Below are 24,267 nucleotides of genomic sequence, written 5' to 3' on the forward strand. Positions count from 1 at the left end.
ATCACTTAAAATCCACATCTTGACTGTCTAGAAAAGTTCAAAGTTTTTTCAGGAGCAATGTGTGATGTGGACAAAAACATATAAGGCAAAGTCAAGAATTGGAGTTTTTAAAGTCAATTCACTGGACAAAGCTCAAAAGCTCACACCCCTGCTCAACCATGGTAAGAAGAACTAACTTTCTTGAAAGCAGATGACTGAGTTCCACCTCCTCTGATGCACTTCTACACAGCAACAAGAACAAGAGACAGAAACTGACTCTCAGCCACGCAGCCTCCGGTCAGATATCTTTCAGAGCAGGGATTGATTTGTCCTTGGGAACTTGGGCTGCAACGAGTTTGAGACACACCCACGTTCTCCACTTACTTCTGTGTTTTTCCCTGCTAATGCATCAGCATCAAAAAGGGCTCCAGCGTTCCGGGACCGAGCCAGCAGATGCAGCGTTACTTGATCCAAACCATCAAAACTGTTTTCTCAGTTCTTCTAAGCAATACGACATGAGGCAAAAATCTAAACCAACAACCTTCACAGATCACGTCTTTCTCTTGTAAACACGCTGCAACCTCTAATCTATTCATTACTGTTCATTAAAACATATTTCTGTCTTTGACTACGTGCCACAACAAGACAAAACCTCTGACTCTTTCACATATTGACAACTAGTTATAACAAATTTTTCTGCAGATTGCTCAATGCTCCGGAAATGACTGGGTGCTCTCTCAATACTTGCTTCATCAGTCACTGTGCTTGTTTTATGTTTACGGGGCATTGCCACAGATATGACGTTAGCGCTGCAGGCTACTCTCTGTGTGGTAAAAGACCTTAGGTTTACAAATTCATGGCAGACTGCACAACTGCATATAAATGTCACGTTCCATTTACTTCTCTTCTGGTTAACCCGGCAGGGAAGTGAAGGAGCCATGCAGCTCAGACCTATAAGAGTCAAAATCCATAGTGGACGGAGTGAGCAATGAGGAAGAAAGGAGTAAGACGGCCCTGTGGTATGTGCTATCCAAACTGTGTTGTGCTCCCCTCATTAGCGCAGCGTGGATCCGTAATCCTCGGCATTCTCTGGGGGCACAGGTGTCCCCTGTCTGTCCTCAGATTAGCTTTGTAATCCCCAGGACCCCCTGCCCCTGGCTCAGCAGCCCACTCCATCAAGACAGTAGTGTTTATGTTTGCGGAGCTGTTCACTGGTATGTCTCTCGACCAAATGGTGAGTTCAGATGTTGGAGCCTGGCCTCTCGTTTCTTACCCCCCTCACGGGCGCATTCCTATGAAATTCTTTTCATTTACCTCAGCGGCGATGACTCTATAATCTTAAGATACACCATCTGTGCGACTGTAAGAAGCCTTACATCCACCGGTACAAGCTCATCAGTCTGTACCAGCTATTCCTGTATCTCTACTGTCATCAAACTACTTTCTGAAACACTCTGAAAGCCATGCCATACACCGCACTGTGTATATGATTAATGACACTGTTAAATCGACAGCGATATACACAGAATACAGCAGCTGCAAGTGGGAGGAATCACATTCGACTTCCTCTGTGGACGAGCTTAAAATGTGAGTGAAGAAGCCAAGCTTCTCCGTCTCATATCTGTTGTTCAATAAACCTCAAGAGAAGACATTTAAAAATCCATAACACTTACTCGGCTGTGTTGCGGGTAAAATATACAGTAAATTGCAAAAAGTCGAGTGCGATGTTTCTGTTGTGGGTAAAAAAAAACGCTTTGGCTCGATACAGAATGTCTTTCATGCTGGACATTATCCAAATACCGGAACCATTATGGAGATGGTTTGGAGCAGTAGGAAGTTGTCCAAATAAAATAAGTGATACATGAACACAGAGGAGCTCTTGCCAGGCCAGATGTTGCGAGGTTGTGAAAGTGTCTGGACAGAGGTGGAGTCCATGTTCTTGTTCCAGCTCCACGACACAAAGAATATGAATTAGAAAAGTTGTTTATCTCAAACATAAACAATGGCTCGAGGGAGTGTAAATGCAGTGGGTTATAGAATGAAATCATGGTTTTTACTTGACATTTTGTTATATAATGTTTGAAGAAAACACCTACAGAAAAAGTTTCGACATGGATTTCAGTAGGAGGCAGTGGGATGAGCAGGAAATCTTTGAGCTCACAATAAGGAGGCTGACTAATTTAATACTGCTGCTAAGTATAATCCTGCAGAGCTTTTAATCTATATCCGCTGTTACTGGTAACTACAACGGGCCAACATATACAACCACACACTCATCTGAGGTTTTATGCAGTAGTTTATATTTGTGAGTTGTGTTTGCAATGGTCACATTTCTAACACTTGGTCCCCTTCTGGAAATGTGGCAAAATGAATTTTATCCTGACAAATATAATCAGATGTATTCTAGCCTCATCACACTGGAATTGTTTCTGTGGTGCAATATGTCTCCTCCTCCTGCTCTGACACCACAATCAAACAATTGTCCATTTAATACAAAATAAAATAACTGAAAAACAAACTGAACCCCCCCACCAAAAAGTCTCTGAATAGGAGAATACAGGTAGAAAACAAGCATAGAAACTGTAAGACACTCAACATAAAGTCTAAGAGTGTAAAATAAAACTGTACTGTTTAAACACTACTTCACAAACAGGCATTACGATTTAAAAAAAATCTGATGCAGCATAAAAATAATAACAGACTTCTTTAAGTGATAAAGAGATTTTCCTGGCTAATTCTCAAACACATGCACTAATAACAGGCATAAACATCTGCTCACACACACTGAAAGCTGTGTGCTTGCCGTTTGTTTTTGCCGATATGCAAAACTATCCAGCAAGCTTCACTGGTGTTTGGGGATATCAAGTTATCAAACTTTTGCATGTCATAACTAGCAGCTTTAACAATTTACTGACTCGGAGCTGATATGACAGGTTTAGTTTCTTCTTCACTCTACCTGGCCACAGTCGCTTCTTGTAATGATACGATTGATGCCCTCTGAGCTACAGGTGCCCAATACAGAAATGTGATTCTGTTTCATCCGGTGAAGAAAGGCTGAGTGAGAGCTTGACAACACATGAAAACTCAAGAGCGCCGATCACATCGCTGCCTGTATGTTCAACAAAAAAAAAAGAAAACTGCACGAAGGAACAATCCTGAGGGCCAGGCAGACCTGCATCAAGAGTGTGGATAAAGTGCCAACCTACTGACAAATGTGAATCAAATCTGTCAGAGCTAAAACAACCACCTACAACCTATTCACTCTCTGACTAACCAGTGTATTTATTTGTCCTGTATTGTGACTAATGAGCTTGTTTTTTAAGAGAGGCTTTATCATAGGAAATTACCTGCTCCCCTACAGCTTTGATCCCATAATAATACGTTCTGTGATCTGCTGTACTTTGCTGTAGAGTTATTTACAATGTGTTTTTTTTTTTGACATGTTGTCAAGTCCATGCTTTGGCTTTTGAGTTTTACTTGGAATACATAATTAATCTAAACCTGAAGCAATGAGACTACGGCTGGTCCACTCTGCTTTGGTTTCATGTTGGAGGTCTGAGGTGAGAGGCACATCTTCAGTCCATTAAAAACCTGATGCAACAGACTGCTGCACTGTCTGCAGCTGTGATGAGGCCTATATCAAACTCTGGAAAAGAACAATGAAGTACATTCAAATGCAACAGGACCTCCCCGTTCTGCTCCGCAGATATTAATTCTGGCAAGTCATTACCCGAAAAAACCTGCCTTTTTGACTCTGGCAGCTTCAACATGAAAAAACATTCAGGAAGAAAAGCTTAAGAAGAAATAAGGCTGTGTTAAAGTTTCTCAACAGCCAAAGTATTAGTGAAAGCTACAGTCAAGGATATGAATAACGATACTGAACAAGGATGTAAAAACTTGTACCAACAACTCCAAACCGTCAGCTGACAGACCGTGAGCCCTTGCCTTTAGAGAAGTCTCACAGATCCACATTATGCAGTTACAAAAAGCCACCTAATGAGGGTTAATTGTTTATTGTTGTCATTGGTATGTTTCTCTGTGCGTTTTCACTTTTACTTCATACTTTAATATCCTTTGGACAGCACTCTGGTAAGCTTGTGCTGAGTTTAAATGTACTTTAGAAATAAACTTTACTTACTTACTTAAATAAGCCAACAGATGGAAGCATGATGATGATTCTGCAATTCAGCCTAAAAGCAAACTGTAAACATAGCTCAAAGCTCAAGGCTCCTAAAAGAGAATGACAACAACATCAATGTCACAAGATAAAGCTGACCCTGAAGCCACAACAAAACCAATTTGTCACAATGACATACGCCATTTCCTGGACCTGCTTTCCATGAACGTTAACTCATTTTTAACAGTTCACAACAACAACAAAAAAAAGCAGAAAATAAACTCTTGTGCAGCACTTTAGCCGAGCAATCTCATTTTAAAGCACAGCTGCCACTTTGGAGCCTTGACAGATCCTGACCATAATGTACTTCTCCACAGAGCTGTGACTCTCCAGTTCTTTTGTGCAGCCCTTGGACCGGTCCTGTTGGACAACACTGGCAACTGACTGTGTCCGACATGAAAGGACCAGGCTGGCCTCTTCCAAGCTACATCATCATGCACCTGCTCCCTACACAGGAAGACCTACAGCAAAGAAATTCATGGCCAAGAGCAAACTCACCAACTCCGGATCAGTGTCAAAAACTGCAATGGAAAGTTTGTCTTTCCTTAAAAAACAGCTGATAGCTGGTATTCAGCACATTTTTTTAGTATCTTCAAGCTGAAGGTTTAACTGCTTGTTCTGTAACTGAGACATGCTATGTCTATGCCAGACTCCTGTGTCCTCTGTTAATCCCAGACAAGGGTCAGGGACTGTTATAATCAGGTATGATCATGCCAAAAACCCTAATTTTAAATTCAATAAAGTTTGGTCAGTAATACAAGTAGCCTCTGGCACCCATACAGCACTGAAAAATCAAACCACCCCCAAGTGTGCGGATGTCAAAACTGAGCTGAGAACAACAATACTGACTGAAGCCCCAGTCGTTTCGACTCAGCGGTGCCTACAAATACCCAAAGGACCTGTTCCTACATAATCAGCTGACCCTCTGCCAGCTCGGCAAGATGCCTCCAGGCTCCGCTTCGGGGTTTCGAGTAGCACGTCATTATGGCTAAACACTGCAGCACCTCACATCCCCTCTGAGAGCCTGCGAAGGCCAGCACACTGGATGCTGGGTCTCATCGCCCCACGAGCATTTCATGCTCAGCTCTGTTACGGCTAATTGGTTGGTGAGCATCCTGGGCACAGCAGAAACACACATGCACATACGCAAGCATGCACGCACCCACACATACACATATTTGAGTATGTGTGGTGGTCTCTCGCAGCCTGCCGGGTCTGGGTCCAGTGCCAGGCTCCGTCTTGGGCTCTCCACAGAATAAAGAGTGGGTCTGTTCCCCAGGCCTGCTGCACGGGATTCAGCCACTGTTCACCCTCTGCTCCTCAGACAATACCCATTGTTCTACTTTTTAATGAAGAAGAGTCAACATGGAGGGGTAAGATTAGTCACATCCTGGGTGTAGGAGTGTGAGAGATGAAGGGGTCACTGTCTTCACACAAGTAGATGACATGCCAACACACGTTTCTGTTTTTTCATGTGTTCATAGGGGGCCGTAAAACCAATACAAGTAACTCCATCAAATTCAACTGCAGTTAATAATTTACTGTGTTCGTCACTGCGAGAAAACACTTCTTATTAAGTATAATCATTTGACCCATATTGCAATATTGATAAGTGCAGCTTTAAATGCAACTTCCACCTGATTTTAAAAACTGATCAGTTTGTTTAAGTGTAGCTGAATACTTCTGGGAAAGGTTTCAGGTTGAACTAATGTTCAGGTAAAAGCAAAGCACGGCTACCTTGGACCTGTCAATGTGACAAATTACACCTCAGTTGAACGTGAAGGTGACTCATGTGATTAATCTGGGGAGTACATTTCAGATTGCAGTGCCTCACAGCACAAATAACAGCAGCTAGTGGCACTTCAGCAGCCTTTAAACAAAGCAGCTTAGATGTAATCTGGGCAGACTATTGAGAAGAGCAGCTACAACAACAGCTAAGCCTATAGCCCCCATATGGCATTTCAATAGTAATGGCTGTTAACTTCTCTGCCTCCATGACAGCAGTGATGATATCCAGCAAACACCACGGCCCTGAGATTGAAGTGGATGGGATCCTGGATGTGGGTGCAGTTTAATTTGATGTCAACTCTGTGGTTAGCTGAGGCAGAGGAGCAGGCATGAGGCCTGAGCTGCATTCCTGTTAGACATAGTCATTTTCCTGTGGTTCAGTGTGAAGCATATAGACCGGCTCATGCTGTACATGTGACTCACAGAGATTGATTGCAGTCATTTCACATGTGCCCTTATAGACCAAGAGACAAAAATGCCACATTGAGGCTTTGCTTATACCCTCTAATGGTTGGCGAAATGACAACATTGGATTGATTAGGCAATAAGTGCAGAGTAAATTGATTTACCAGGATGTTGATATAACTGGCCATAAAGCAGACTCACGAGGATATCAGCATTGAGCTGTGCAGAGTAAACATCAAAAGTGCTGTCCTAATACTAGCTCATCTTTATGTGCAACCCATCCTCTTCTTTAGACTTATGTCAGTAAAACTACGGCAACCACAGGAGAGGCGCAGGCTCGCAAAAATGTTTCCAAGAGTAACTACTGAGCCATTTTACCCTGGATGCTGTACAAGAGAACGGAAACTACAATCAGTAACATTACAACAAAATATCCAAAGCAAAGAGAAAGCCTTTAACACACACAGCAAATCGCTTATGGAAAAAAAAAGTGAATGAATTCTTGTTTACGCCCGTTTAGAAATCTAACCCCCTCCTTCAGTACTTTAAACAATGAATATTTGGGTTTAATCTTCACCTCACTTCACAGCCAAGGTCACATGTGAATTAGCCTCTCTTATCATGGCAGAGGCCTTGCATTACAATTAGCCTAAGTCTATTTCCAAGATCAGCCCCTGGCTCCAGGGATTCATGAGACAGAGACTTCAATGGGAGCTTTTCTTTTAGTAGAAAATGCCGACTAAGCCGGCAGTAAACCCAGGTTTTTTTTTCCAGAGAGTGGTACTACAATCGTACAGAGCCAGATCCCTGTATGTGACTAGTAAAAAGCCAAACCAACTGAAAACACCGGTATTCAAGCTGGCAACTGCTGCTATGATACCACACACACTTTCTACCACTTTGAAGGGGTTGAAGCCAATTAAAATTACACTCAGTTCAGATTCAGATTTAATTAAAAGAAAAATCTTCATATTTACTAAGATAAAAATCAACGATATGTCCACAGAAATTGTTCTTCATACTGTACAAAACTTTTTCTAGGAAAACAGGGCTGACATCACCATATATGACATCTGTTACCAGGCACAATTGATGTTTAAAAGATGGGTACTGAGTGTCAGTACAGTTTCAGTTTATGTTTGTGTTGAGTATCAAAAACGAAAGTATGCAAAGGTTGGTCGGGGTCATCAGCCTTGTATTTCGATTATTATAATTTCAGTTTAACATTAGATTATTTTTACCTGTACTTTATTCAGGTATAGCTCTTGTATGGCTGCTTGTGTTAACAACATGAAACACTGATGCGAATAAAGCATTGTAATAATGTAGAATAATAATCTAAAGATTATTATAATCTAAAGATTATTATTCTACATCTACAAAGATTATCAACCTAGAAAACTGATGCAAACCCATATATCATGTTAAAAAGCAGCAGCATCATCTTCTAATGTTGGAACGCTGTAGGCGAATATTATTTGTAGGTCTAACAGTCAATTTATACAACTGAGGATCCACAGTGATTTCTGAAGGAATTAGTCATATACAGTATGTGGTCTGCTCAGATGATAAAACTAATGAGTCACTGTCTGAAAGGAGGCATTGTCACAGCACATAGCGTGGACCCCAACTCAAATATTGTGTGTCCTCAATAAGAAATTTAAGGGTTTTCAGAGGTGAGTGCTTGAATGTGGTCGCACACAAAACAAGTCTTTAATCCAAACGGTTCCCTACTGTGATCCAAGGCTTTCTTGTTGATCAAACCTGCCAGCAATAAGGTGACGCAAGTCTCTAGTTTATTGCAAGTCCAAAATATATGGCATTTTAAAACAAAAATCAGTTTGTTATATTTAATGACTAATTAAGCAGGGCACTGGTCAAAACAGATTAATCAAAGCTTTTGGGCATTGATGGTGACGGAGTAAAGCTGATCAATTGCAGACAATATCAGAAATGATTAATGAGGATGTGAAAGAAGTGTTGATCAGCAGCCAAGTACATTTAAATCTTAATTTATCACTCCTGATAACCACTGATATCTTGGGATGCAAAGTCGACAGAGAGGTATCATCCTCATCATGTGCCATTCCCACTGAGAAGTGAGGTCATCAGAGTCACACAGTGCCACTCACTCAGGCAATCAATGGAGCCAACTGCCATCAGGCACGGCTGAGACACATTAGGGTTTAAATGGCAGTAAATAACACTAAATGCTGTGATTATAGCACTAAATTCTTCTAATGCTGGAGGGCTTCCATCCCGCCAAGAGCTGAGGCATCATGCTGTCAGCAGGGAGGAGCAAGGGAGGGAGCGGGGGAGTTCCTGACATGCTACAGGGATCGGCTTTTCTGACACCCAGCCTACGAAATCCTCGAGTTAGACAGGTAGACTTTTTTCAAATTGTGGAAAGCATAATGAGGATTAGTTTTGTAATGCAAACTTATAGATCCTAATCACTTTCTGATCCCTGACATTCACTGTTCAGTGTTTCTGAAGAGGGAGAATCCTCCTTGATGCACAGAAATTGCAGGAAGTAGGTGACTCTACTGGCAGACGTGATTAAAAAGAAGGCCCAAATCCCTCAGCGGTGTGACGTCAAACCTCCAAACAACCCCAAAGTCTGCTGCCTCCATCACAGGATGAGATTCATCAATGTCTGACTCACCAATCACATCCCAACGCATCACTGTGACACACAGCGATTTGACTTCCACCTAAACTTGATCTGCTTTTTGAATTGGGCTTATAGGCTGAAAGTGTGACACAAACATTAACATAAACAAAATCTGAAAAATATATAAGATTAAACCTTTTTCTTGTCTTCGAGACAAGTTTATAATCACACAGCTGTAAGAACTGGTCAAATTCCATCTCCCGAGCAGCTAATGTTTATGAGAGCAGTAGGCCGAGCGACAATCACGTTTGACCCACATTTTGCCAGCTCTCGAATTTCACCCTAACTTCACTGTTCTTCTGTGCAGTCCTTTATTCACTGACTGGGGAGCTGTGTCCTGGAAAAATCTCATGATCAGCAAAAAACATGATTTGTTATTCATAACAATGACCTACATAACAATACTTTATGGGATAAGAGAGCATGATGAATAACACTTTAGTACTCAAGTGCTGTACTGACCTTCTGATCACCCATAAATCAGTCAACATGGCAGCGACATTATTGTCTGTATACATGTGACCAGTCAAAGGTGTATGTCCGTTCTGCACTTGTGTCTATACTATTAATCAACCTGTTAGCACTTTAAAGTCTGGATCCTTCAACAACAGCAGCCATGCTTGGCGTTCACTCCCAGGTAACATTCATTGTTGACACTGACACTTTATGATGTGACAGGAGGTTTCAATGGACATGGCCACTTAGAGCCTCAGTAGTAAACCAGTGCCTGCGCTTAAAGTTGGAAAAAGGCCATTAAAACCAATTATTTGCCATGTTGTAACTGAAGGTATCCGATTCAAATAAACATGGAAATTTACAGAAGCAACGAGGCTGCAAAATGAGACGAGTACTGTGAAGACATTTTGTATTTGGAGGTCAAGGGATCTAAAAAAGTGGTATTTGGTGTATTTCAACATGTTGTGACAGAAAGTAGAAAGACATAAATTAATAGTTGAATGAGAACCTTGAGTCAATACGACAGATTTTTAGAATTAAACGAACCAAAACACTTAAATATGATGTCTGAGAGCTCTCATGTCCCTCTATCACAAGTAAACAAACTTTTTTTGGGGGGGTCGTAATACTCCTTCTTCTGAACAACAAAGAAAGGACCAGGCGTGCTGGACAAACAGAGGACCAACCTACACACAGCTGTCTCGTCCCAGGACACTGAAGCATGGAGGGAACAAAGAGAAGACAGATAAAAACCACTTTTTCCCCCCTCTCTCTCTCTTACCAGAACGACTGCAAATCTCTCCTCCAGTTCACCTGATTCCGGCATGGGCAGTTTCAGAGGCATGTTGTGTCCTCTGAGATCAGTGTGCTGGTCCATGCTCCCTGCGTTCCCCATGTTTCTTCTTTGACCAACAAGTACAACTTTTTTTCTTTTTTTTTTCTTTTTTTTTTACCCCCACCAACACCACCAACACCACCAACACCACCACGTCCACTCGAGAAAATCTCCGCACAACCAGAAAAAAAACAGGAAAATATCCGCACGCCCTTTAGTTTTGCTCAGTCGACCTCAGGCAGGCTCCTCACAGGTTTGTTCCTGGTCACTTCTTCAACATAAAGCACATGTGAGGGAGGCAGCGTAATGCGACGGGTCCGAGCAGCGGCAACAGCAGCGGCAGCAGCGGAGCCCCTGGTGAGGCATTTTCACGGCAGAAACAGGAGACCTGGAAACTTGACTGGATCCACACACGGACCTCTCTTCGCTGTTATCCGTATCTTGCACAATTTCGGCTCCACTCCCAGTCGGTAGTAATGACGACGAGCATGATTCACGCTTATTGCAATCCCCCCCCCCCCGCCTGATAACAGTGAGTGAGCGGAGCTGGCTTTCCTAATCCCTCCACTGCTGACCAGCTAGTTAAGGAGGAGGGTCTCCTCTCCTCTCCTCTCCTCTCCTCTCCCTCTCTCTCTCTCTCTCTCTCTCTCTCTCTCTTTCTATCACATACACACACACACTCACACACACATACACTCACTGTGACACCACACACACCGTGGCTGCACACACTCTCATCCCTCCCTACAATGAGCTCTTTCAGGGGCAAGCCTCCCACTTCTTCTTGGGGCGTAGCTCCCAAAGCCGTAACTAGGGAGATGATATTTTCTGTGTTGCATTGTGGTACTTTGAGTCCATTGTGACAGACAACAAACTTGAGTCAATCCCCCCCCCCCCCCCCCAACCCAGGGGCCCCTGAGCGGGAGACCCCTTAGCCGACTGAGGGCTGATTACAGGGGTTTTTCCTCTTTATGTAGCTGCATGTGGTGGTTAGCTCATTCATTCATTTGTTCCATTTAATGCATTGATTTATTGATTATAGGACCATTCCAGTGCCACCAGATGTATACTGTTCAGAAAATGCACTAAAATGTTAAACCGTTAAACAGGATTTTCCAGAATAGTCTGTGAACGCAACTCACAATTGGTTTAGTCACCATAAGATACGATTGTAATGAGTTACACCTGTGTTTGATTAGTGTCTGCTGTGAGAAAGTTGTGACTCAACTTAAACCTTGTCAACACCTTGGAGAACTGTATAAGCTTTTGGTCACTCAGTGGTAACACAACTCACCCATGAGCATGTATCACGTTTGAGGTTAGCCAGGCTAATCCTCATATTAAACACCACTGTCCCCAAATAGCTTGTGGATGTCCAAACCAGCAGCTTCAGTCAAAGCATAACAACTGGACTTATAGTCTCGATTAAATAAGCTTGCTGTTTAATTGCTAAAATGATTCCATCCAGTTCTGCTTTACCTTTTTCTCAGATGACATTTTGACCTGCCATGGCAGGAAAAGCAAAGGTGTAACTCATAACATTACTTATCTGTCCTTTCCGCATAAGCGCCCATAAGCCACGACAGTGAGATAGCACAGGCAACACCACCACTCTGAAACTGGCACAGCTGAATGTAATGGAGCCATATAAAAGTTATTGGTTACACCTGTGTAAGTGAACTCACTGACTACGTGGTTTAAAACGGCACGACTGAACATTAGTTGTAAATGGTGTAGAGCCTTGGGCACGATAAGAAAGTACAGATATGGTGCTGTGTTTTATTCCTCCCACCGTCCATTGTGTGTATCTGTTCTTCTGGGTGACGAGCTGCAGCATGTATTAGCTCTCACAGTAATAAATTTAATAGCATTGAATTGAATTGCATTTCATTGAACTGAATAACTGTAAAGCATTATTATTACTAATAATCTTAATTTACATAGTGTACTTTTCCACTGAAAACATGAGAAGTGCATTTCTTTTATTTAATTCAGTCTATACTTGGAGAGAAGGTGTTATTAGCTTCACTGTTTCTGTCTCCTCTAACATTTCTCCAGAGACAAATATCATTGGGCCAAAACTTTTAGCAAGTACAGTTCTTTGCCCGATGCTATATCTGAAGGTGTTTGATTTAAAACATTCTGGAGACTTCTTAAATGAGAAAACTCACTCAAAATGATCCAAAATCCATGAACACCCAACAGTAAAACTACAATTTTATGATAGAAACAGAAGAGTCACAGGTCAGACGATGTTTATTCCCCCTCAAGATCTACAACATGCAATAGTATGAAATCTGATCTGCTGACAGGGTGGAGACCACATTTCGCACAAGAGGGTGACGTCAGCATGCAGAGCTCTGGAGACGATCCAGAGGTTCTCCAGATGCACAGTGGTTTCATTCATGATGTTCATGATGCTGGGCTGATTCAATAGGGGAGGGTGTCACATCTGAGGTTAGCTGGCAGGACACGTTGAGGATGCGATACACAGCTGACTGACATCATACGATCATTACGTGTCCCAAGTTAACTTGATTTGGTCTGTCTGGAGACCCCTCCCCCATGTGTCATGTACATTGCTTGTTTTGCCACTTATTGGTTTCTATTTACTTAGAGGTTGCTCTGACACTCTATCAAAAGAAAAGCTGGATGAGAGTGTGAAAATCAGAAATATACAAAAACAAATATAGTAGCAATGATGCAAGTGTTCTACGTATGGATCCAACATTTGAGCACTATATGGACAGATGAAGGGCATGCTCATCATGATGTGGGGACACATGATCTGGCATTGTCTGGGGAAGGTTTAAAATGTTAAAATATTATTCACTTTAATAAAGTGTATAAAGATCAAATAAGTGGACAATATAAACTCAATGAGTAATATTTATGTTTAGTGTGCACATATCTTTCAAGCACAATGTTGCTAAAAGTACTGCTCGACCATTCATATATAATTTATTTATGTTGAGCAGGGGGCGGGAAATTTTGTGTGACTTTGTTTCAGATTACAGCCTAAATTTAGTGTAATATTTTGTATTGTACACATACAGTACACTAAAGTTATTACAAAAGCATTGTAAAACAATTAATGAGAGATTATTAAGAAAATATGGAGCAAACTGCATTGTTCCTATGCTGGAATATGACATGGTAGTTATGTGTGTTCATCTGATTTAACACAAATTAATTCAGAGATATGAACCATTTAAGACCAGTGTCACAGTCCCAAAACAAACATCAACACAGGGATCATCTTCAAGACAGGGTCTTAAGACCTGGTATTAATGCAGGCTCCACCTAAAAGCCCTTATCTTATCAGTTTAAATTGTGTTGGCTTTGATGGTGAGCTATTGTCATGAAATCAACTGCCTCACAGTGAAACTGTGGCTTTCTAGGCTTTCTGTGGGCTGTTGATAATTTTTCATTTCATTCACCAAGATATATTAAAATATTCGGCAATGATGTCTTATACTGTACAGAAGCCTATGTTAGTTACAGTAAACACATGCATGTGACTGTGTAGTTGGATTCAATCCATCTATTATCTTGTCACAATAATAAACAAACTCCTTACTGTCCAATGACAGCAGAGCAGCACATGACATCAGCTAGACAATGAATGAGCTTTCAAACAACAAAAATACAAAGTGTCTTTCTATTAACTGCGGGGGGGGGGGGGGAGACAACTGAGGGTATTTGCTGCCTCACACTGACACAGCTGATGGTTACACAACAATAAAAATGGGAATGAGTTAACAGGAATCTTGCCAGTTAATATGTTCATGCTCTGCTGCTCAGCTGAGTTTGTGTTGTATAGTTGCTATAAAAAGTGTTTTCATCAGTATCTTTGTACTTATCTTCAAGTAGGCTTCATATTCAGCCAATCTTCATAGTTTCATAAAAAAAAACTCCCAGCGACATGAATTACAAAAAACTTTTCCTTAAAATATTGGTTTTTCAGTTTTATTAGCTTTGCCTTCAGAGTGCTGCATTTCACCAAACACATATGTTCTTCCAATAGGCTGTGCATCACAAAGCAGAGACAGTTTAAATATATGGGTGGAGACGGCACCTTGCAGCTGTATCTTTGAGAGGTCTGGGGAAATACGAGTGGCCTCAGAGATCTCCATGAGGACATATAAAATGCAAAGGAGATGCCAAAAATAAAGGCAGCACAATCAGACCACTGTGTAAGGAACCTCACAGGAAGTTCATTTGGCCACTGAGTTTAGTAACATCTGTGAAATGAAGTTATTTTAAATGAGAGGAGGCTCATGAAGTTATGGCCTTCACAGGGCTGGAGTGGAGCAACAAATGTGGCTTTGTATTGTGCTTTAAGGGTCTGGAGAATTTAGTGATTCAACCACACAGACATGCAGGTCAACACTGCCCTCTAATGTATGTAAAGTGTATTGCCCCCTCTAGATGAGATTGCTTTGGTTTTGACACAAGACAAATTTTCTCTCATCTTTACACCACCAACTTTTGTTTTTGTGGGGAGACTGCAAAAATTCATTTAATTATGGGCTGGGACAAATTCACCTCTGTACCAGGGTTTCACATCTGGAAACAATGAAAATGTTTCCACAATAATATAAATTAGTGGTCAGAATATTTATTTGCACTTCTGGTTACACAACCAGCTGCCACAGATCAAACCTCAACTCAGGATAGGAAAGACTCAACATTCAGCCTACAGTGCTCCCTCTAACCAGAGCCTTTGAATGGCTGCATGTTTGTTTGCACCCAAGATGTGAATATTTTAAAACATTTCGCTCTGCATTGTGTAGTGTGGCGTAGCTAAAATATTAATTTTACAGCATGTCCACAGATATGGAAGCAAATATACTTCAAGAGGCTGAGTATCAAACTATATTTATTGTATACAGTATAGGGACAACAAATGTACAAATCAAAAAAAAAAGTGAAATATCTGCCAATATCACCCTGCAAATCTAGCAAATGTTAACTTTTAAAATGACGGTGGATATTCTTACAAGATTTCTACAACACGCAAGTCCAACAAACTAATCTGTTGATAATATGGATAGATTTTAGACAAATGTATTCAAATTGGAAACACAGCATTGACTCAATATTTATAGTGAAATATATAACTTTAGATGAAACATTTCTGGACTGCTAAAAGGTCCTGAAAAAGTGGGAAAAGACCACCGTTACAGAGTAACAGTAACCTCTTACATCTACATCTTATGGTAACCAAACCCTTTTATAAAAGAACACTATTCATTTAGCATTTTTGGTCCATAAACATTACTGTACTTTATTTACCATTCAGTTAAATCTGCGTCGAGTGTGACAGTATTGAGGTAAACCATCCATATGGATCTTTCTCAGCACAAGCATTTTTTCTAGCAACTGTAGAAGGTAAAATGGGCATGGAAACATGAAATTATCTTAAGTGTTTAAAAAAAGAAAAAAAAAAAAGAAGAAAAAAAAAAAACCTACTAAAACTTGAGAAAAGTGTTATGCCTTTCCAATCTATGGAGCAATTAAACAAATGCTCCCATGCAGCAGTTTTCATCAAGTACATGAATTAAAATGAGCTCATCCTGAATTTGAATGCTTACAACAATCTGGAAAACTTAAACAGAAGAAAAAAAAAAAAAAAGAAGAAGAAAAAAAGATTTTGGCATGTACTTTAGCTTACAATTTATGAGACATGCAGGATGTCATCTCAACATCAAGAGAACACAACAGGTTTTTTTTTGGTTTTTTTTTTACAAGTCATATCTGATTTGAGATGTGTCACTTCCTTGGACAATTTCAAATCATCCATTTATGTGAATAAAACATGTTTTAAAAAAAAAAAAAAAAAAAAAAAAAAAAACCATTACCCTGCATCTCAAAGTCATGATTTGACTTCCAAATTAAAAACCCCTTTTATGTTGTGGACAGCCTGACATTCAGCAAAGCACAGTGAAAAAAAAGTAAAAACAGAAATAAACAAATACAACATGAAAAGATGGTGTGGATGTTCTTCCAAGAGTACAGTCCACTTAAGAACAGATGCCTCCTGTCTGTTGTTGAAATACATCAATAGTGTCTTCATCCTCCATCTCCAGCTGTGAGAACAAAGCATTTCACATATTATTCATTCAACAACATAAATGTATTCAATCTATTTTATAGCAAATTTTTTACAATGTATAATATTCATCTAATCGAATAAGGGCTTTGTAAAAATTAGTCCATAGCACAAGCTATACATTTTTTTAAACCTCCTCTGACAATAATCAACAGGAAAAAAATGGAAGCAGTAGAAACATTTAAGTTGATCAAATATATACGAACAGTGGCTTCACAAAGTATACAGACCCCTTCACTTTTTACACACATTACTGTGTTGTAGATTTTCCATTTTGCCCATCAATCTACACTAAATCCTGCTGTTTAGCAAAACCCAGCCATGCTGGGATATGCCTTTTATTCAAAGTGAGTTCCATCTGGTCACTCTACCATAAAGGACTGACTGATGCAGTGCTACTGAGATGTTTGACTTTCAGGCAGGTTCTATAATCTCTGTAGAGGACTTCTGAAGCTCTGTGAGAGTGACTGTTGGGATATTGACCTGACCCAGGCCCTTCTTGCCCAGTTACACAGTTTAATTAAACACCTAACTTCAGGTAAAGTCCTGGTGGTTTCAAACTTCTTCCATTTCCATTATTGAGGTCATTGTGCTCCTGGGAACACTTAACACTTTAAATGGTTTTATACCGTGATATAGGTGTGTGCCCTAAACTATGTTCAATAAATTCAGTGTGCCACAGGTGGATTACTCTCAACTTCATGTAAAAGAATTAAAGCAAACAAGATGCACCTGGTCACAATTTGGAGTACAACAGCCAAGGGTCTTTATAAATAATTTTTCAGAAACTTGCAAAAACATCTCAAAACATGTTTTCATTGTGTCATTATGGATGCATTTAACCTACAAAAAATAAAGTGTGGAAAAAGGGAGAGAATCTGAATGCTTTTTGGGGCCACTGTATATATAAACACAAAAAAAAACACCAATTTGACTGCACAAGTATTCATTTCCTAGATGCACTGAATCATCACTGGTGCTGCCAGCTCTTTCATTAAGGTGTGACAAATATTTTTTTTTTTTTCAGTTGATTAGTTGTATCTGAAACGCCCAAAGATCTAGTTGGTCAGTTTCCTGCCAAAACTCCATCAAGTAGACAAAGCAATATTCTTAACTGATATGCGACAAAGTTAGTGACAAGTCTCAATCAGGGAAGCATACCAGAAACACGCTAGTGATGTCTTTGTAAATCACCACTGTGCTGACAGTAACAGTGACATGGTCACATAGCCCTAGAAAACACTTAGTTAACATTTAAATTGTGCAAGAGCAAACTTAGGAAGTGGGTTGAGAGGAGAACCTGTTTAAATCTTGTAAATATCTGTAGCAGATGTGAAGTAGCACTGGGAAGCAGAAGAGGCATATTGCTTCTTTGATTTAACAGGTGTGCTTAATTCATTTCAACATGTGATCAGGTTAAACAATGAAAAGATCCAAACATGAGATGTGGTCTCATTTATATTAAATTAGGAATTATATAACAACTATTTAACTCTTCATTGGAACAAGAAGGTAGCCCAGTATATCCAGGGATAGTCTGAGTAATGTGGGGAGGCCATGAGTTTTCAGCTAACAGCCAAACTGAATTTAAACAAACAGGTTAACATTAATAAAAAATAAGGCTTTTAAGCTGAATGCCCATGCTTTGTAAGACAGAGTACCTTAATGTGTGTATGCACATATTAATCTATTTTGGTATAAAAATAAAATCTAAATATAATATGACTGACTATTGACTCAAAGAAAATACAAATACACTCACTAATGTGTATCTTCAGAACTCTACAACACAATTATCTACAAGAGGAAACTCCATATGTTTTTGTTTCACCAACCTGTGCAGGTGTGTCTGTTTCATTAATTGGCTGTCCATCAAACCTAAACCTTATCTGACGAATTGACAATCCCTATAAAAGACAAAGCACACAGAAGGAGCGTGTTAATGACATTTTCAGTCCAGAGAGCTGTTAACAAGACAATATAAACAAAGGCAACATCTGACACAACAAGGAAATAGTTTGTTTATGACACACTTATGTCGAAGTGCGTCGTTACCACAGGAAATGATAAGTTTCTGTTTACCTGGATGAACTTACCTGTCTTTCGCAGTATGCCTTCATTAGTTTACTGAGCGGAGTGTGCCTCTTGATTTTGAACTGTACGACTGACCCGTCCTGACCAGCTACTTTCAGGTTAATGTGGTCATTCTCCGTCTTCACTCCTTCCTGCAACAGAAACCGCAATCAGCAGCGGCAACATACCGGTGTCCGGTAATGCAAGGTTATTTTGAATACAAAAACTACTAACTGAAGTGGCCAGCTAACTTGAAACAGCTACATTTACAAGGCAAGCTTGGTCCTGGCGACAGGTTTCACCACCCAAAACACCGCATGTGTAACGTTACACACTCCTTATTCGGTGGTTAGCATAGCAAGCTAGTCCGTGTTCTAACTGGCGCAGAGAGCCACAATGGCGCAAATGAAAGGGATAACACAAATCATTCATTTCAGAGGCAATCTCTGACACCGACATCAGCGAGAATTGCTTAATGAAATGGTGAAACTACTGAGTAATAGCAGCGGATGATGTTATTGAGGGAACACTACAAACAACAGACCGTGCGTCTTAATCCAAAATATCCGCAAATTGGTGAACCTTTGTTTTCTCCAGCTACCCGCTCAAATGCGGTATCTGTAGCCTGGAAGCAGACTAGCTTAGCAGTGTGTATGCTAACGTTAACTTGCGACTGCCATCATAAGCAGCTAACGGCAAACATAAACACGGTGCTCCTTCGACGAAACACAGTACTGACCTTTGGCTTTTCTTCAGACATTCTGCTATTTCTTAGGGATTAGTTAATAACGTGGAGACTGACGTTAAACGGTGAAGCGAGTTATCTGCTCCTCCGGCTCTTTCGTTTGGCCCTGGGAGCGCGCGCTGAAATTTAAAATGTGATTCGACCAAAAGGATCACGTGCTTCACTTTCCATCGGGACCGCGGATACGTGAGCGCGCAAGATAATTTTGCGCACTCTCGCGAGTAGGCCCCTCTGTAAAGCAAGCCTTTAGTCCAGGCCGTGGGCATTCAAAAGCATTTAACCTGTAACTAAACACCCAAGTCCAGTGCAACAGGAGACAGAAACACAACAAACCAACCAACCAGAGATATGATGGTAATATTTTTTCTTATCTGCAGTCAACAAAAGCAGACTTTGTCTAACAAAGGGTCAATGATCTGATCTGATTAAAAAAAGATGGTCTCAGACTAAACACTTATTCATTGGAATCCAACATGTCTGTAGGCCTTGGCCAAGAGGCAGTAATGATTTTACAGCAAATTCTTCTCAGGAACTGAAACATGCATGGGGTTCCTCCTCTCCAGGATTAGGTGATAGATTTAGAGAAGGTTGATGCATATGCAAAAATGTCTTATTTGTCAATAGGCCTGAAAAATATTTCCACAAAATGAGCATATGCATTTTTCTTTTTTTTTTTTTTTTTTAAATAAATGCCAAAGTGAAAGGCTGTGGTGGAAGCATAGTGATGACCTTGATTTCCATATAGGATTCATGGTCCCATACTTTCTTTTGGGTTTGAATGATTTCCTTTTTTTCAATAAAACCACTTTGTGCCTTGGTTGACCCCTCTAGTTCTTGTATTTGTGTTTGGGTGGGGTGGGATTGGGATTGTGGGAAGCTAAAAATTCAAAGTCACAAAAACATATTTTCAGTTTCATTCATTTAATTTTGAAATTTATAGTCACAAGTTTTTAACAACAGCTACACAAGAATCAAATGTTTGACATGAGATTGAAGCACACACATTTCTTTTATTGAGTAAATTTCAGAATTTTATTCTGATATTTATCAACAGATAAAATAGCAAAAAACGTGTAAAAATGTGTTACATGTTACAAATGAACTTTTATATAAAAATAAATGGTGAACTTTAGACATGGCGATCAGTAAAAGAGTGTACAAATGCAGAATGAAAGTGAAACTGCTAATTATTAAAAAAAAGCACAGATCAGCTCTAGAGTTGTGGACATTTTCTAACACTGCATTTTATGGAAATTAACACAATAATGTTTTATGATCATGATGGACAATATGTTTTGACAGGTTAGCCCTTACATCTGTTTTCCTGTGTGGAAAGAAAAACAAGTCAACTAAACAGAATTTCACATAAACATTCACATCAAAATGAAGGCAGAAGAAATATTAATACAACGTGTATAAAAAAATGAAACATTAGGTGAACGGACCATGTTTGGAATAGTGCACACTCAGTCAAAATGATTTCAGAACATTTTGGTGACTTTTTTTTTTTTTATATATACCATCACTGAAACACTGAAATCAATCTGTATAATCACAGTTTATCATATGCTACGTATACGCTATCTCAATGTTACTGGCATATATAAGATCATCTCAAGGGATTTTTTTAAGAAATCATATTTGAGATCCGTCTTAATGGTCGTCCATACGGGAGTAAGGGTTATCCTTTGCCAGACCTTAAAAGAAGAATGGAAAACAGATCAGGTAATCAATAGTACAAACACATCACTCTGAAGAATTAGGAATGTGAAATGTTCAGATGAGTTGTATTATGATGGTTGCATACATTTGATTTTATGGATTTAATGCAATTATTTGTATTTTCAATTTTACAAAAATCAATATAGTCATAACTTTTTGAATTGAATGTGTACCGTATATGTACAGTGTAGTCTTTCTCCAGTAGATGGCACTACTGGATTAGTATTATTATTATCAACATCATTATTTGTAGTCTTTCTTTTGATTGATGAAGACTTTTATAACAGTCCCTTGATTCATCTACTCATATTTCACTATATTCATTTTATTTTATCAATCTTATCTTTCCCCTAGCCTGTTTTTATTCATTTTGCAACTGTTTTGTCACTCTGCATGTAAACTAAGCATTAGGCAAAACAAGTCTCTTTGATGTTCCAAATTTACATTCATTAACCCACTGAAACCATACAAACAACAGATGTGTCTCACCATATTTCTGTCTGATTTCATCATGCCTCAACTGCATTTCAGTTCTCCTGTAATGGGGAGAAACAAAGACAAATTGTTAGACAACAGAGAATACCAGATGCTCTCACGCCTACACTGTCTGAATCCTGGATTAAGGGTCAACACAAGGTACTGCTATAACATACTGACAGTATCTACCAACACATTCGTTCACAAATATCAGTAGCTGTGTGCCGATTCTTACAACCTTAAATTCATAAGCTAGGATGCATACTTGATAATTAATGAAAAAAATTTAAATATTTAAACACTAATTAGATCTCATTTAAATTCATGGTGGTGGTGCCAGCCTCTTAAAAACACAACAGAAAAACGTTTCATTTCCTCTTATTGCAACTTTTCTCAATATCGAAAAGACTCCTCCATTTATTCACTGAAGGTTATTGTTACAAAGACAGTGACAAACTAATAAGGGTTTATATTCTTTATAACACTTAAATTGGTTATTGTCAGACTGCTATATATTTACTTTGCTTTCTGACGGGCCTTCCTCGCACGGGTTTGTCGCTCCACCTTCGCATCCTCTCTCTTGTTTCTGGAATATAAGATTTTGTAATTACATCAATATTCATTATAGTTATGTTTGTGTAAATGTGTTCGTGTAGGAGCAGTGGTGGCCTAAAGGCTAAAAGAGCAAGCTTGTGACTGGGAGGTCGCCAGTTTGATCTCTGGACTGGCAGGATTAAATCTGGCTGGAAAAAGTGAAAGAGCAGCACTCCAACAGATGGTGGTTGCACTGGGCAGCTTCCAGGTGTGAATATGTGTAACTGTCAATATGATCAGGGTGTGCCTGTAAAATAGAGGTTGCCTCTCAGTGAAGCTACCCTGAATAAACAAAAAAGAAGGAAAATTAAAGGTTATACTGCAATAGAAAAGAAAATGGTGAGAATTTTACTCTGTGCTTGAGAGATTTAAGTCTGATGTTGTTACAGTTAATCAGTTCAACAATCTGACCAAATATACCACAAAAAACCCATTGTTAAATCGACTAGTTTTTGGAAGCGATTAGAGCACATCTTCATAGAAAGAGAAAGTTTTTTTCAGAGCTAAACTGCAGTCACAAATTCTGGCAGGCTTTTGGAGACGGCGGTATCAGCCTTGACTTGCAGAAAAACAAGCCATTGTGTTCCCTGTCCTCCTCCTCCTCCGCCTTCCATGTTGAACCAGATTTCACAGCCAAAGCTTCATGTGACTTAATGCTTACCCAGTTCTTTCACACTTGCAGCAGCAGAGGCAGCAAACAAGAAGGGCAATGATGATGATGCCAGCCAGTACCGACATGGTGATGATCAGAATCTGAAAGTTGACTGTATTACAGGCAGACACAGGAAAAAGGTGAAACTCTAACCTCATCATGAGCCTGGAAAGCTCAAACCCTATAAATACACATAACCAGGGTTTTTCCTCCGTTAGACTTCAATTAACAACTTGGAGTTTTGGGTCTTGGTAGAATATGAAAGTTTAATTAGTTAGAGGCTGGTTATGGTTCTTCTGTGAAGAATAATCCAATAAATCTAATACTAGGATGTAATTAACAATTATTTTCATTATTGATTAATCTGTCTTTTTGTTTTTACAGAAAGTCCCATCATAAATTCCTACAGCTCTAGGTGACATCTTCAAAGTGCTTCAATTGTTTGCTAGCTGATGATCCAACTCCTTATGATACTTTAGATATTCACTTTATTATCAAGTAATAAAAGGGAAAGCAAATCCTAACAAGTAAGAAGCTGTAACTACAGCGTGTTTGGCATTTTTGCTTGAAAATCAACTTAAACAATTAATTATTCATCATAATAGTTGCAGGGTATACCAACATTTATCTGAGACCTAAGGTTTGGAAAGTCTTACCCCAACAGACCCCCCATCGTGCATCAGTCAAAGGACACACACTGTTGGGGGGCAGGATGTTCCTCATTGGGTAGTCAATGCATTGTTGAGTTGGCATGCACCACAAACACTGCAAACAAACACAGCAACAAACACTGTGCTGGAGACTTATCTTTGGTATTTATGGCATCAAAACACTAATAAAACTGAAGACAGCTACAGTATTTGTGTTTGGCTGAGTTTTATGAGACTTACAGTGACATTCTGCAGACACTCTGCACAACTGGTGTTGGATCTAAAGGCGCAAGGGGCTGAAACAGAGATAAGTCACAGTGTGTTAAGAGTTTTTAGGGCTGGTCACTGGCCCCTCCTTCACATCGTTGGTTCAAGTAGGTTTATAAATGTACTCACAAGAAAGAAAGAAAGACACAACAACATCTGATAAAATCTTATTAGAGTTTCAATATTCGGCCCAAAGCGACAAATCATTTGCAGTATATGCGACAACACAGCTTACAGCGGGTCAGACTGACTCACTTTTCCACAAGAAAAACGAGAGTTAAGTTTGCTCTGCAGAATTATTCAAACGTCTATCAACAGAAGAGCCATTACAACGAATTCAGATGATTATCTTTACTTTTATGATTAGTGTAAAATCCATTTTTGCCACAGTCATGTGACAACCTCCTGACCTGACTCACTCTGGCTGAGCAAAACAAAAGCACATCAGCGACAGCTAAAGAAAACTTACTCGGGGCTGGAGCTGGAGTCGATGTCTGCGCCTCTGTGGTCACACAAACACCGAGGATTATGAAGGCGACAGCCACGACCGAAGCTCTGCGAACTCCGGACATCATGAGCCGACTGAAAACCATCGACCGCATGGACATAAGAGAGAGCTTTCTCAAGTCAAAGTGAAGGGTGGGCCGACGGTTAACGA

The 24,267-nt window shown here is 39.8% G+C and overlaps 3 protein-coding genes across 10 annotated transcripts in view; all 3 read right to left on the reverse strand.

Annotated features, from left to right (window-relative positions):
• The window catches only part of fmnl2a (formin-like 2a), a 50,743-nt gene extending 39,555 nt beyond the window's left edge, over positions 1–11,188 (reverse strand). For 5 of the 8 annotated variants that reach the window (XM_056388770.1, XM_056388768.1, XM_056388769.1 and 2 more), the window contains exon 1: positions 10,261–11,187. In XM_056388770.1, the coding sequence (XP_056244745.1) occupies positions 10,261–10,374 (114 nt within the window). In that variant the 5' untranslated portion in view covers positions 10,375–11,187. Of the gene's footprint in view, positions 1–10,260 lie in introns of all 8 variants that reach the window. The other 3 variants (XM_056388767.1, XM_056388762.1, XM_056388763.1) reach the window with 2 other exon arrangements.
• A 3,990-nt stretch (positions 11,189–15,178) lies between these two features.
• sumo3b (small ubiquitin like modifier 3b) lies at positions 15,179–19,383 on the reverse strand. Its single transcript, XM_056388443.1, has 4 exons — positions 19,242–19,383; positions 18,526–18,654; positions 18,265–18,336; positions 15,179–16,406 (listed from the first exon to the last, which is right to left on the reverse strand). Exons 1-4 carry the CDS (start codon positions 19,260–19,262, stop codon positions 16,341–16,343), a joined length of 288 nt encoding a protein of 95 aa, XP_056244418.1. The 5' UTR covers positions 19,263–19,383; the 3' UTR covers positions 15,179–16,340.
• Positions 19,384–20,151: 768 nt separating this feature from the next.
• Positions 20,152–24,267, reverse strand: pttg1ipb (PTTG1 interacting protein b). The gene is made up of 7 exons (XM_056390273.1): positions 24,079–24,267; positions 23,583–23,638; positions 23,349–23,457; positions 22,702–22,804; positions 21,967–22,032; positions 21,459–21,505; positions 20,152–20,944 (listed from the first exon to the last, which is right to left on the reverse strand). The coding sequence occupies exons 1-7, from the start codon at positions 24,215–24,217 to the stop codon at positions 20,901–20,903; spliced, it is 564 nt and encodes a 187-aa protein (XP_056246248.1). The 5' UTR covers positions 24,218–24,267; the 3' UTR covers positions 20,152–20,900.

The sequence above is a fragment of the Seriola aureovittata genome, chromosome 11, assembly GCF_021018895.1.
Source record: "Seriola aureovittata isolate HTS-2021-v1 ecotype China chromosome 11, ASM2101889v1, whole genome shotgun sequence".
Taxonomy (NCBI): domain Eukaryota; kingdom Metazoa; phylum Chordata; class Actinopteri; order Carangiformes; family Carangidae; genus Seriola; species Seriola aureovittata.

What these genes read in the sequence shown, in the direction of transcription:
- sumo3b (XM_056388443.1), bottom strand. Translation starts at nt 19,262, where the DNA reads ATGTCTGAAGAAAAGCCAAAG. An exon ending in AGGCATACTGCGAAAGACAG is followed by an intron (nt 18,337 to 18,525) that starts GTAAGTTCATCC and finishes TGTCTTTTATAG; the next exon opens with GGATTGTCAATTCGTCAGAT. An exon ending in AAACAGACACACCTGCACAG is followed by an intron (nt 16,407 to 18,264) that starts GTTGGTGAAACA and finishes TTGTTCTCACAG; the next exon opens with CTGGAGATGGAGGATGAAGA.
- pttg1ipb (XM_056390273.1), bottom strand. Translation starts at nt 24,217, where the DNA reads ATGTCCATGCGGTCGATGGTTTTCAGTCGGCTCATGATGTCCGGAGTT. An exon ending in ACGATGGGGGGTCTGTTGGG is followed by an intron (nt 22,805 to 23,348) that starts GTAAGACTTTCC and finishes CCTGTAATACAG; the next exon opens with TCAACTTTCAGATTCTGATC. An exon ending in AAGGCCCGTCAGAAAGCAAA is followed by an intron (nt 21,506 to 21,966) that starts GTAAATATATAG and finishes TCCCCATTACAG; the next exon opens with GAGAACTGAAATGCAGTTGA.